This window comes from Anguilla rostrata, chromosome 1 (assembly GCF_018555375.3).
Source record: "Anguilla rostrata isolate EN2019 chromosome 1, ASM1855537v3, whole genome shotgun sequence".
In the NCBI taxonomy this organism is placed as follows: Eukaryota; Metazoa; Chordata; class Actinopteri; order Anguilliformes; family Anguillidae; genus Anguilla; species Anguilla rostrata.
In genome coordinates this window covers 59,242,167-59,255,583 of record NC_057933.1, presented here as the reverse complement: position 1 = coordinate 59,255,583, position 13,417 = coordinate 59,242,167, and the positions used below count along the sequence as shown (strand labels likewise).

At 38.2% G+C, this 13,417-nt stretch overlaps 1 protein-coding gene across 1 annotated transcript; it reads left to right on the top strand.

Annotated features, from left to right (window-relative positions):
- The first annotated feature begins 1,794 nt into the window (after positions 1–1,794).
- Positions 1,795–11,380, top strand: zgc:110410 (uncharacterized protein LOC553618 homolog). The gene is made up of 10 exons (XM_064345641.1): positions 1,795–1,917; positions 2,525–2,796; positions 4,956–5,034; positions 6,936–6,989; positions 7,198–7,288; positions 7,664–7,701; positions 8,082–8,169; positions 8,625–8,714; positions 10,141–10,188; positions 10,552–11,380. The coding sequence occupies exons 2-10, from the start codon at positions 2,550–2,552 to the stop codon at positions 10,699–10,701; spliced, it is 885 nt and encodes a 294-aa protein (XP_064201711.1). The 5' UTR covers positions 1,795–1,917; positions 2,525–2,549; the 3' UTR covers positions 10,702–11,380.
- Positions 11,381–13,417: the final 2,037 nt, after the last annotated feature.

Sequence of the window (13,417 nt, the reverse complement as noted above, 5' to 3'; positions counted from 1 at the left end):
TACTCTGTAAGAGTTGCTTTAACTCTTAACATTTTACTGTGTAGTTGCAGTGAATCCTTTTCTATACCAAGATAAATCTGTGAATTAGACACCATTGAGAGGTCTAAAGCGTTCTGAATCTCATGATAAGGAAACAGGTTTGTGAGTTTTCTCAGCAAAGTGCCTCACATTTTGCACCACCTGCAGCCATCAGTTGTCAGTGTCAGTCTTCACAGTGGGAGTCATTAGCCGTTATCATGTCAGAATGTCACGGATAATTTGTGCCATGGCACGGAACGGCGCACACCTCCAAACAAGCCTAGACCCTCAATGCTCTCCTGGAACTTTTTGATACTTTTCCCATGGTAGTCTGAAGTGTAGCCTCATATTTTGTGAAAGTCAAGGGGAAGAGTGGAGAGAGTGCTTTTATAGGTAACCCATGTCAAGATAACAAAGAAGGAGGTATTTAAAGAGGAGGAGAGTTGCTAGTTAGTTACCCATTTGGTGATAAACTGCCAAATGCATACAGTACAGATTAGTCCTATTAATCAGCTCAACCATTTTGCTTGCATTAACTCTATTTTGGACTTGTTTGTAATCAGACATATTGTCAATTCTGACAGATGGTAAAGGAGCTTAATTCCATCCATCAATTATCTATACCCGCTTATTCTGAGCAGGGTCACAGGAGGTGCTGGAGCCTATCCCAGCGTGCATTGAGCAAGAAGCAGGAATACACCCTGGACTGGTGTCTATCGCAGGGCACACACACTATTCACTCACACTCATACCTATGGGCAATTTAGAGTCTCCAATTAGCTTACCTGCATGTCTTTGGATTGGGTGGGAGGGAACCCATGCGGACACGAGGAGAACATGCAGACTCCACACAGAGAGACCCCAAGCCGAGATTCGAACCCACAACCTTCTTGCTGTGAGGTGAGAGTGCCACCCACTGCACCCCCGTGCCGCCCTAGCTTAATTCTCAAATACAATTTTAAGATCTAGAGTCTTCACATTTGGGACAAAGAACAGAAATCTACATTCATTTTGGTAGAAGTGAAAAGGAGAGTTATTTGATTTAGTATTTACACTGCAGAGCCAATTAATGAACTAGGAATATGTCAATTGACAATGTGCTAATTGAATAGCCGCAGTTAACATTCCATAGGCCTATTGCAACTTGTTTTATTTTATGTATCTGTAGAGCTAATTTTCTTTTGCATCTATTTATGTAATTGACGCAGCTTGAATGGCAATTATTGTGGTGTTTTATATTCATGTTTTTTTTCAGTTCCGTATGAGAGAAAGAGGTGATAGTGGCACTGCAAAACATGTTGAGACAGTCTCAGATTCTGCTTGTGGAATTCTGTGCACCAGTGTTTCGTTTTATGACTATGTGTTATGTCATTTGGAACCTTAATTAATGTAATTAAGATGAGAAATAGGCTTGTACATAACTCAAATATTAAAAGGCCAAAAAGGGACATGGACTTGTATTCTTTATTTTTGTCCCCAGAAAGTAGAGGAGCAAAAGAGCCAGCTTATTCTGTGCTAAAAAATAAGCATGCATTGCTCTTCTAGATCATTACTGTGCATTTACAGATATAAATGTATTGCATATTGTCAGCACTTTTTAAAATGCTCCACATATCATCATCCCAAAATGTATACATATGTTTTATTAACAATGATGGTTCGATGTTGCTAGAAAAAAAGTGTCTGCTTTGTTGAATTTAACCTGCAGGACCCATGTTTGAATGACACGGCTAATCAATGTTTAACAGAAAGTACTCCCTAATTCCGGGTCACATGACCAGTAGTGTCAAACAGTATCGCTCAGAAGCTACAACACTGTTCACTGCGCACTGTATTCAAACAAACATTTTTTAAAATTGAATCAAAAGAAAAATAAGCTCTAGATCTCCAACTGAAAAGGTAAGTGCTTTTCAGTAAATACTGATTGCTACAGATCTAGTTTAACTGTGGGCCAATTAAATACAGGTGTTGCCTTGTTTTAGTGCTGTGACAGGAAGTCAGAAATTTAAATGCGTATATTTTTGACTTGTGAAAGGCCTGATAAGCAAAATGGTTTATGGTTATATATTCAATTTAATGGAAGTAAATTTTCTCTTTGACTAAAGACTAATCATTGTTTCTGAGGTAAAAAAAATAAAAATAGATAAAAGGAAGACTTTGACCTGCATGCACCCTTACACGTAAGCAGCGGAGAACTGGAGACCTGTGTGAAAGGCACAGAAATGAGTAACAATGGGGAAATAATCAGCTATTTATACTGATATTGAGTGCTCTGCTGTGAAGCCTTTATTTTGGTTCGGCATTCAAATATATTGAAGATCGGTGAGGTTGATTTAGTTTTGTGTTCTTCACTTCATTGCCCTGCTCTTCGGTTTAGTTATTCTAAGAGAATTATAGTATGTCATTTGGTATTTTACGTTGACTACTTAAATACTGTATCTGGAATTCCCAGTAACAAAGGATTAAGGGATGATAATCTTTGGGAAATTTTTCTACTCCTTCAAAGGAAAAGCTACAAACAGCTGTGAGACATGGAGAGCGACAATCTGAAGAATGACCAGAATCCACCTCCCTACAGCCCACACTACTATCCCCAGAATCCAGCGCCCACACAGGGTTTCTATGTTGGCCAGGGGAACATCGCCGTAGTGACCCCGGCTGGTGACTATGACGACATGGGGAATCCCATGGACAGTCACTCCTCTGCTCCACCCGAGTACTCCCAGGGCTTTGAGGACCAGGACACCTTCCATTTCTCTGATGCAGCTATCCGGAGAGGTGAGTGACCTGGGATTAATTACATTAATCAAACTTATCAAAAGGCATAATTCATACAACAACAAGAAGAATAATAATAATAATAATAATAATAATAATAATAATAAAGAATAAGATAACACTTCTACCTTTTCAATACTTATATAGAAAACAATAACAGTTCATTAACATGTATCCTGCACTCATGATCCTAATCATAAATCAAAACGTTTCTGGCTAAACATTATCGGAAAATGTGGGAACAGAAGACAGTATGAAGATGGAGAATTTTCAGAAGGCAGTGAAGAGATTGTATTTTATTACAATTCATTATGAACGCATATTCAGAACAATTGTTTAAATCCAGAACTGCGCTTTCATACGAGCTGCTAGCTGACGACTTCAACAGATGTCTTGCATCCTTTCAATAAAACAAATATAATTTTAGAGCGTATAGCACTCCTTTCCAGAGTGTTATGCATCATTCGTTCATCTCCAGCGCATGCAGCCCTGATCTGACTGCAGAGATTGTGTGTACAGCCTGGCAGCCTGTGTATGAGCTATAGGCTAAGCTTGTGTTCCAGCTGCTTTCATGCTTTTATGTTACTCCTGCTTTCAGGAGTTCTAAAAATTATCTCGCAAAGAGGGGAGTTGCAATTAAACCATGCTTTAGTAAATTAGGTGGAATACGTAATTGGCCTAATTTATATAATCTCCACCCTGTTTTAGCGCGTTCTCTCCAGGTAAACATATGCATGAACACGTTTAACTATGCATCAAAAGGAAGTCACAGAGTGACATAATCCTCACAAAAAATAGATTTGAAAAGCGATTCTGACTCATTTCAAAGATTTAATAGCGAAGTAGATATTGCAACCTTGTTGCAACTGCTTTTGCGACTGAAAAGCAGTTGCAATCCTTTAGTAAAACTGGCTCTCGGTAAGCCAGTAGAGTCAGATTCCCTAGCAACAGTGTGTCCTTGGACTCAAACCAAATATGAAATGAGATAGACAGACAAAGACTGGGTCTGCTTTAAATACATAGTTTTTGTTTGAAGTGTTTCCGTGTATAAAAAGTAAGTGTTGGGTGTCCTTTCATTACATTCTGGTTTTTGAATGATATGTACATTATCTCATCGATAGGCCAACTACAGAGTTCAATCTCATACTGTTATTAAAATGATGGTTTACATGTTTCGGAATATGCAGTCACTCTTCAATTGAGGCATATAAAAATATATTAATATCACAGATTAAATTAATCATCAAATCAAGATGTTATGATATGATGATAGAATAATGGGAGTATTTGAATAGTACTGAACTGAAATTGTTAGAAGAGTGGAGAAATGAATTGAACTGAATGATAAGAGCAAGATCTGGACACTATTTGTCCTGACACCCCAGAGTCCTAGCAGGATTTATAAGTTCAAGCCATCCATTTAGCTGCAAGAATAGGTCTCAGATCTGCCCTAAATCTTTTAACTGATGTGCTATGTGTAACCAACCCACAGAAAAAAATGTGCTATTGAAAAATATTTTTTATTAAACTTTTCTCCTCCATACACCAGGAATACTGCAGCTGGAGTGTGTACAGTAAACTTTTCTGATGCACTCACCTTTGAGCCACTGACTATATAAAACCCTGCAGTACACAAAGTACTTAGCTCCAACTGTGGAAGAGCCATATCCCTTGATGATCTCCAGCTGGTAACCTGTGGGCCTGTGGGGGCGACTAATGTAGTAGCAACCTAATAAATTACGATATTTATCTTACCTATTGCGTGCGCCAGCCTGCCTTTGTATGAATCATTTTTTAGAAGTCACAAAAAAGTTTATGAAAAAGTGGGTTATATATAGTTCCATATTTTGCTAATGATATGGGTAGCTTTGAAATTCTAATTTACCATCTTAAACAGTCATGGAAAATAATTAAAATGTGATGATGAATATTTGATGAACATGTTGAATATTTATAAATCTATGTCTGTCATTGTGACGAATTAAGTTTTCTCTATCAGCCACTTTTTTCCAAAACTGGACCCATGTCCTCAGGGGTGCGTATGGTTTCTTTAGATGGTGTCTTACCGCACTTTAAATTGAATAACAATGTAAATAATGCATTGAATAGAAATAAGAACATCAAGCAAAAGTTTGGAAGGAGTTCTTCATGTCTTCCAGGCTTTGTAAGAAAAGTCTACTTGACATTGATGGTTCAGCTGCTGATCACTGTTGGAATAATCTGTGCATTTTTATACTGGTGAGTTTACACCTCTACTGCTGAGCATGTTTCTGTATAGTGATTGTGTTTCTGTAGTAGACAGTAAATGTCTACTCTGCACTGATCTGCTAATGAGTTTCTGCAGGCCTACTGGTGAGTGATTTCTAGTATCGGTCTGGTAAGTGTGTTTCTGTGTGAAAGATTGTGCATTTCTGCATCAGTGAAGTTGTAAGTTGTTTGTGTTGACAGTTTTTATAATGGTTAGTGTGTTTCTTTACTGGCTTGTGTCTTTCTGTAGTTGTGTGTTTTTTTTACTGACTTGTGTGTTTCTGTAGTGGAGAGTTTCTTTACTGGCTTGTGTGTTTCTGTAGTTCTGAGTGTCTTTACTGGCTTGTGTGTTTCTGTAGTTCTGAGTGTCTTTACTGGCTTGTGTGTTTCTGTAGTGGTGAGTTTCTTTACTGGCTTGTGTGTTTCTGTAGTGGAGAGTTTCTTTACTGGCTTGTGTGTTTCTGTAGTTCTGCGTGTCTTTACTGGCTTGTGTGTTTCTGTAGTGGTGAGTTTCTTTAATGGCTTGTGTGTTTCTGTAGTGGAGAGTTTCTGTACTGGCTTGTGTGTTTCTGTAGTGGTCGAGTTTCTTTACTGGCTTGTGGTTTCTGTAGTGGTGAGTTTCTGTACTGGCTTGTGGTTTCTGTAGTGGTGAGTTTCTGTAATGGCTAGAGTGTTTCTGTAGTGGTGAGTTTCTTTACTGGCTAGAGTGTTTCTGTCGTGGTGAGTTTCTGTACTGGCTAGAGTGTTTCTGTCGTGGTGAGTTTCTGTACTGGCTTGTGTGTTTCTGTAGTGGTGAGTTTCTTTACTGGCTTGTGCGTTTCTGTAGTGGTGAGTTTCTGTACTGGCTAGTGTGTTTCTATAGTGGTGAGTTTCTTTAATGGCTAGAGTGTTTCTGTAGTGGTGAGTTTTTTTACTGGCTAGAGTGTTTCTGTCGTGGTGAGTTTCTGTACTGGCTTGTGTGTTTCTGTAGTGGTCAGTTTCTTTACTGGCTTGTGTGTTTCTATAGTGGTGAGTTTCTTTAATGGCTAGAGTGTTTCTGTCGTGGTGAGTTTCTGTACTGGCTTGTGTGTTTCTGTAGTGGTCAGTTTCTTTACTGGCTTGTGCGTTTCTGTAGTGGTGAGTTTCTCGTATAGTGGAGTCTTAATGGTGTGTTTCTATAGTGGTGAGTTTCTTTAATGGCTAGAGTGTTTCTGTAGTGGTGAGTTTCTGTACTGGCTAGTGTGTTTCTATAGTGGTGAGTTTCTTTAATGGCTAGAGTGTTTCTGTAGTGGTGAGTTTCTTTAATGGCTAGTGTGTTTCTATAGTGGTGAGTTTCTTTAATGGCTAGTGTGTTTCTATAGTAGTTGTCCTCAGCACTGGTGAGGGAGTTTCTGCAGTGATGAGTGACCCTCTTCATTTCATTCAAGTCCTTCTGGCAAAGAATAACCATTGCATGTGTAATCTCCAAAATCACCTTTCAACTCTGGCATTCATGCAAGGTTTTGATAATCAATGACTCACATTCTAGTAGGATCTTGCAGCTCTTGACTTAGCTGGGCATTCAAGTCTTTTTTCAAAGTCATTTTAGTTTATTAGGTTTGACTGAAAGTAATACTTGCCAGTATTTAAAATTTCAGAATTAATCAGCTGTAAATCCAGTGGGAAATAAATTTGTTTTCTGTGTTGCCCTTCTGCTGATATTAAACATACTAATGAAGTGATTTATTTAAATTGAAGTGTCTACCACTAGGACCATAGTCAAGGGACACGCCATTATCTCTAATTGTAGGTGTGTTATATTTCTAATGTATATTTAATATTGTCTCATTTAGAATGAACAGGCTTGTGCTACATCTTAAAAAGAAAAATTTGTTGAAGCTACAATTAATATTCTATCTTTTTCCCCACTCCAGGAATGATCTCAAGCATTGGGTTCAACACAATAGTTGGTTTACATATACAATGATGTAAGTCATAATGAAAATTCTCTCATTCTCATTCTGTTCTTTTGCATGGTTCATTTCCTCTTATCTGAATTAGCCACACATTAAAAGTGACTTTGTTGTGTCACATGACATTATGAATATCTAATATACTGTATATAATATATATATAATATAATATCTTATATTTGAAATGCTATGTTCTTATGCATTGTATTTTTATTTTGAGCAGGGGACTTGTGTTCGTTCTGATCATAGTGCTCTCTTGTTGCGACAATGTACGTCGGAAGGTCCCACTAAATTTTATCTTCCTGGGACTATTCGTAAGTAACAAGGTTTTCGCTTCACACACACATTGAGCAAAACTACTTTTGGGAGTTTCCTCTTCACTTCTCAGAGGGGTTGGGATGAACGAGCAAGCAGCAGCACTGCTTATCCAGCTATAGCGAAATGCATTTATTTTTTCTGTTTTCAATTCCCTCCTCCATTCTAGCTTCCACCTGTTTTTGGCTTCCCCTATTGGCAAGGACTCTGCCCCCTAGCCTTAACTTGCAGCCAGTGTTACTTCCTTTGTGAGGGCTTGAAGGGTGGCGTCATCACTAAATACTGTGAAGTGTATGTGTGTGTGTGTGTGTGTGTGTGTGGGTGTGTGCGTGTGCGTGTGTTTTTCCTCTCATGTTTATCCTTTGTCTGTACAGACCATTGTGGAAGGCTTCATGCTGGGCTCAGTGACAGTGTGAGTATCAACAGTGTTTTACTGCAGTGGATGACTATACAAGTTACTGATGTATGTGTACTGATGTATAAAATAGACAGGTTTACCTTTTTGAAGTGGAAAACATTGATCCAATTGGGCCCAGCTGACAAACTACCAGTAACAAGAGACTTGAAACAAGGGCCAAATTCATCAACAGTGGTTACAATTTACTCAATGACGATTCATTTTTTTTTAGTTCAGGGGGACAAAAGAAGGTTATTTCTGTCAAGGGCCAGCAACCTAATGATGATTGGTGACCAACAGCAGTTAATGACTGTAATGAATAATGATTTGGTGTGAATATGAGATGAGATGGAGGTGGGAAGTAAAGGATTAGCTGTGCTCTGTTTGTTTCTCAGGTTCTATGAGGCTGAAGCTGTACTCTGGGCTATAGGGGCCACAGCTCTGGTGTCCTTCGCACTGAGTGTGTTTGCTATGCAGTCAAAAGTGAGTTTCCTAAATCATTTTTTCACAGGTGTCTGAGAGTGAGTTTGGATTTGGTTTTCACACTAGCACAGTAAAAAAGATACATTACGGTTTTCTACAAGAGCGAGATAGTTAAGTTGATTTGCGTCATTAAATACCCTGGTGGATAAATGTATTATTTATAAAAACATGAGATAAGCAAGGCATGCTGGATAACTGCCAAGCTCATGAGTGCAACAATAGCCTCCTGCCTGAGAACTGAAAATCAGCTATTTGTTGCAGCATTACAAAATTACTATCCCACAAATGCTACCCTACCAACAGTATCTACCACTGTGTCAATTACTGGATCAAACCGATCGATAGGTCAGGGAGAGAAGTAATACAAAATCTGGGAAAGGACAACAGCTGCTCTCTTTCAGCACATATTGCTTGGGACATAAAATATGACTTTCTCATAATGGTTCTGTTTTCAGTGGGATTTCACTGCAGCCAGTGGGGCCATGTGGGCAATTGGCTGGACACTAATATCATTTGGATTGCTGTGTGCAATTTTACGGACACAGGTAAGTGAGGCAGATATGTTTTAACAGTAGTTTACAAATAATAGTATATTGTATATATGAGTGTATGTATCAGCTGACCGCTAAAGCATAAATACAGTTGGTATGCATTATATTATAGTACATTTATTTATCCACAGTAACTCACATTGTGGGAAACCGTAAGTGCATTCATCTGATTTATATGAGCAATAGTACCAGGCATAGCTAATAGCATTCCAAGACCAGAAGATTTATATGTAACATCACTAAAGCACTATTGCAAGTTAACCACGCTGACTAAGAACCAAAATACAAGCCATAAGAGGAAAACATATACATGACCCATAAAGCATAAACCAAAGTAAGGTGGGAGTGCTTGGTGCTGGGGTTATGAAGATTGTTTCTCCCACATGGGGCCAGTACAGACAGGCATTGTGACAGGAAGTACTGACAATACAGAGAGGGGATAGTCAGCTGCTTTAAGGTTGTGGAATGGAAAGATCTGGTCAGAGTGCAGGGTCTGTAGATTAACTGGAGGTGTGGTGGAACTGTTTAATTCTCCACCATGTAGATTAGTAACAATGATTTTAAACTTGATTACAGCTACTAGGTAGCTGGTTTAGTAAGATGAGGAAGGTTGAACATGCTTGGGAAGACTGTAGACAGGTCATGCAGCTGTGTTCTGCATTAGCTGCAGAGACTGAGTGGCACAGGCAGGGATACCAGTAAGAAGGGGATTCAGTCCAGGCATGAGAGCACCCGGGTCTGGACTAGGAGCTGTGTAGAGAAGGTGGCGATGCAGGGATGTGTTCTTTGGACTTTATATAGAAAGGAGGCCTGACTCCCTGCTGCTGTAAGAGAAGGAGTAGTCAGATAGAGTTACCCCTGGGCCTCTTGCAGTAGAAGTGTTCTGAGTGAGCTCTCCTGTAGCATTCAAATTGACAGACAGGTCCTGCAATAGTGAGGAGGGAATCAAGTGCACCTGGCAACGGCCTACCATCCAACCTAACTGACATGGGTAGTGAGACCTGTGTGTGTCGAAGGGAGGAAAAGCTGAGTATTGCCAGTGTAGAAATGGTATGAGAAACCACGGGAAGAGATGACAGATCCAAAGGATTGTGCGCAAATGACAAAGAGGAGGATGCAGACTACAGAGCCTTTGGGACACCTGGTGGAGGGTCATAGGCACAAGAAAAGCCACCAGCCAGGGAAACCCTTGAAGGACCATTCAGAGATGTAGGATGCAATCCTCTTTAAAGTTGTGCCAGAGACCTCGAGTGTGGCCAGCGCGGAGACGAGAAGAGTGTGGTCTACAGTATCGAAATATGAATATTTCACTTTTAGAGTTCATATTTTGTTTGTATTCCTAGGTTTTTTAGCCATTTAGAATCAATTGTGAGACTTTGTAAGCATGCATCTTAATGATTCTTGTTTTTCTTTTCATCAGTATTTGTACATTGTATATGCCTCATTGGGGACTCTGGTCTTTTCAATTGTAAGTATGGTTACATATTAATCATTCGTTATGGTTAATATCTGTTGGTACTTTCTTTGAATTACTGTAAAGAGTTAAATCTCTTGGCTTTTTTCGTGAGTGAAGGCTGTTTTTTTAATTTATTCTAAACGTGTTTGAAAAACACTTTGATGAAAAATAACTGTATATTATACATATATCTTTATTGTGTGTGTGTAGGTGTCTAAGTTTCTGTTACGATTTATATATTAGTATCTACCCTTAGTAGAATCATGAAATAAAAAATATAGAATTGTATATATAATTATTAATTGTATATGAAGTCCTTTTTCTCACTTGCACTGTGATATCTATGTTTCTTTCCTTTCTCTCCTTCTCCCTCAGTATTTGGTGATGGATACACAGCTAATGCTGGGCGGAAAACACAAATACAGCATCAGTCCAGAAGAGTATATCTTTGCTGCTCTGAACCTGTACCTTGATATAATCACACTGTTCCTCCTTTTACTACAGCTTATTGGATTCAGCCGCTAGTACTGGGCTACCTTTGATTCCTGTTTAATCATTGTACCAAGCACTGATTCCTACACTACCATACACCCAGCAACAATGCCCTTACACCCTGCTCTGATACATGTACTACCTTACATCCAGCACTGACTTCTGTACTACCTTACACTCAGCTATGATTTCACTACTGCTGACACCTGTTGTGCATTCAAACCTAGTGCTGATGTGTATGTTTTGTTTGTGTGTGTGTGTGTGTGTGTGTGTGTGTGTGCCTGCACTCATGCGTGCATGCACATGTTTCTGTTTATATTTTATTTAGCTGAATTTTCTGTGATAGCAGATATTATGTTTTGGTGCAGTACATATGCCTAATTAATGTCCAATGTGGACATGCTTTAAAGTGAAAATATTAATAAAATATTTTCACTTTAAAGCAAAGAAAAAAGTTCTTGCTGACAACATATCAGAGAATTCTGGAATCTGGGAATAGTTCAGTTTTCACATAGAATTTGATTTTTTAATGTCTACTTGATTTTTTTTCATGTGAAATAAATCACCCATAGTGAATGGAATTATGATTCTTTAAAAGTGTATTATAAACAATTGTGCAAATGATCATTTAAAATTGTAACATATTGTTAATTATGTTTATTTGCATACAGCTTTGAAAATAAAAACGTCAGTTTTCCCCACCTTGGGATTATATGTGTAATTCCTCGGTACTTTTATTTTATTTTAAAAATGCTATCAGTTAGGCATTTGAAATTACTTGACCATAAAGCAGTATCACACATTTAATTTGTATTTTTATTTTATATGTATTATAGCATATTACATATTACTATTACTATTTATTCGATATGAATTATTGAATTTTATTTAAGGAAATCAATAATTCTCATTCATATCTTTGTACTGTGAATTTAATTTAATTATTTTATATACCATGTCTAACAGTATTTGATCTGCACAGCCCATTACCGTCATCTCAGAACATATTAAGCTCACTCCACAACCCCATACTACTCTCCAATAACATCAACATGAGTGTGACCATAGCTGTACAGCCGTATTTAAAATCTACCCCATCCTAAGTAGAGGCCCAATATTTCACAGTATTCTCTTTAACATTCCGATGTCATTTATAGCGTCCTTCTCCCTTTTATACACAACTACATCTCTATATCTCTCTTTCAACAATTTCCAGAAATTTCAGCAGTCTGATGTTGAACATTTTCTCAGCAGATACCACAAATAACATATTATTTGCTGATAAGAGTTGGGAGTGATGGATTGAGGAAGATTTATAAGAGTCAAAAGCTTGAACCAAGATGACTTCACACCTCAATAATCTATTAGACTCTATTATCTGATCTGTGCTACCCAGAATCTATCACCACTTGTCAAGAGTTTGCAGAACATTAAAATTAAACTCAATCTTGTTGTGACAGCTCTATCAGTCATAGCTAAAAATCAGTGACATATAACTTGAAAAGGTGTTCTACAGAAGAAATTGATCTACCATATTTTGTTCCATATTAATGTGATAATTTTAGAATATATTATTGCAAACATATAACAGATAAGTCACATAATATATACAATTAGTTACAAATAAGTTAATGCAAGTCTGAAAACTGAGTTTTTAGGTGGGAGTAGTCAAACACTCACTATATCTCACTGTAGGCTTGCACAAACTAGGCCTCATGTCTTCTGGCCTCATTGTTTTAGGGCTATGGTAATATTCAAACCTCTGATGTTAAACTAAGGAAGATGCAATCAGTTTAGCTTTCTGAATCATATTTTTTTTCCTTTGAGAATGATAGTTACAAAGACATTTTCTTACCTTCACATGGAAGCATGGGTAGTTAATGCCTTTGCACATGCTGGATCAGACACTATCGTTGTATCTGCACAGACAGACTGCACTGAATATATAATCCACCTGGACACTCACAACCACACAGGCTATCTGCAGGCATAATGCTGGTTATTTTACTGAGGTAAACAGCCAGGTCTCTCATTTAGGAAGCCCTCGCTTCTCTTCACTCTGGGGAGGAACATCCCCTTTCTGTATCAGACTCGCATGCTCCCTAAATCTCAACCACACATGAGGCTGAAAAGGACTTAAAATTCTTTGAAATAGTACTGATGGTGCCAGAACTGTGGCTGCACTATTAAATATACAGTGTCAGGCTCAAATACTTGGTGAGGTTCTGATGTCATGTTCCTGAGCAAAATGTTCTTCATAAAATACTGTATACGGCAGTTTAATTGGAAATTTTTGTCATTAGCTTAGGTACAACCGCACTCCACTCCAGTGAATGTGTAGGCTATGTTCACTCAATGGGACTACTCAAATGAAAGTGATAATTTAGAAATGAATAAAATTATAATTATTCTTTAAAGCACTATATAAAAAGACTATGTATGTTCAAGATTGCACTTGGGCAGAATTTGTTTTCTGGAGACTAAATAAAATAATCAGTTAGGTATACAATACAGGCTCCAAAATAGGAAATTGCCAGTGGTATAAAAATCACCTTTTCATCAGAGCTTTCGAATAGGAGAACTTCGCATTCTGTAAGCGATACATGAGGACACCACCTAGAGCACACCTGCAACATTGTGTGTTTACCCAGCCAATAAGATATGCCGCACATGTAGCCAGTTTCCGCGCCCGGCCAATCACCGAGCTCAGCACATAGCCAGACATCAGTTCAGGCAGCGTCGTCCAATC

What these genes read in the sequence shown, in the direction of transcription:
- zgc:110410 (XM_064345641.1), top strand. Translation starts at nt 2,550, where the DNA reads ATGGAGAGCGACAATCTGAAGAATGACCAGAATCCACCTCCCTACAGC. An exon ending in ATCTGTGCATTTTTATACTG is followed by an intron (nt 5,035 to 6,935) that starts GTGAGTTTACAC and finishes TCCCCACTCCAG; the next exon opens with GAATGATCTCAAGCATTGGG. An exon ending in GGACTCTGGTCTTTTCAATT is followed by an intron (nt 10,189 to 10,551) that starts GTAAGTATGGTT and finishes CTTCTCCCTCAG; the next exon opens with TATTTGGTGATGGATACACA.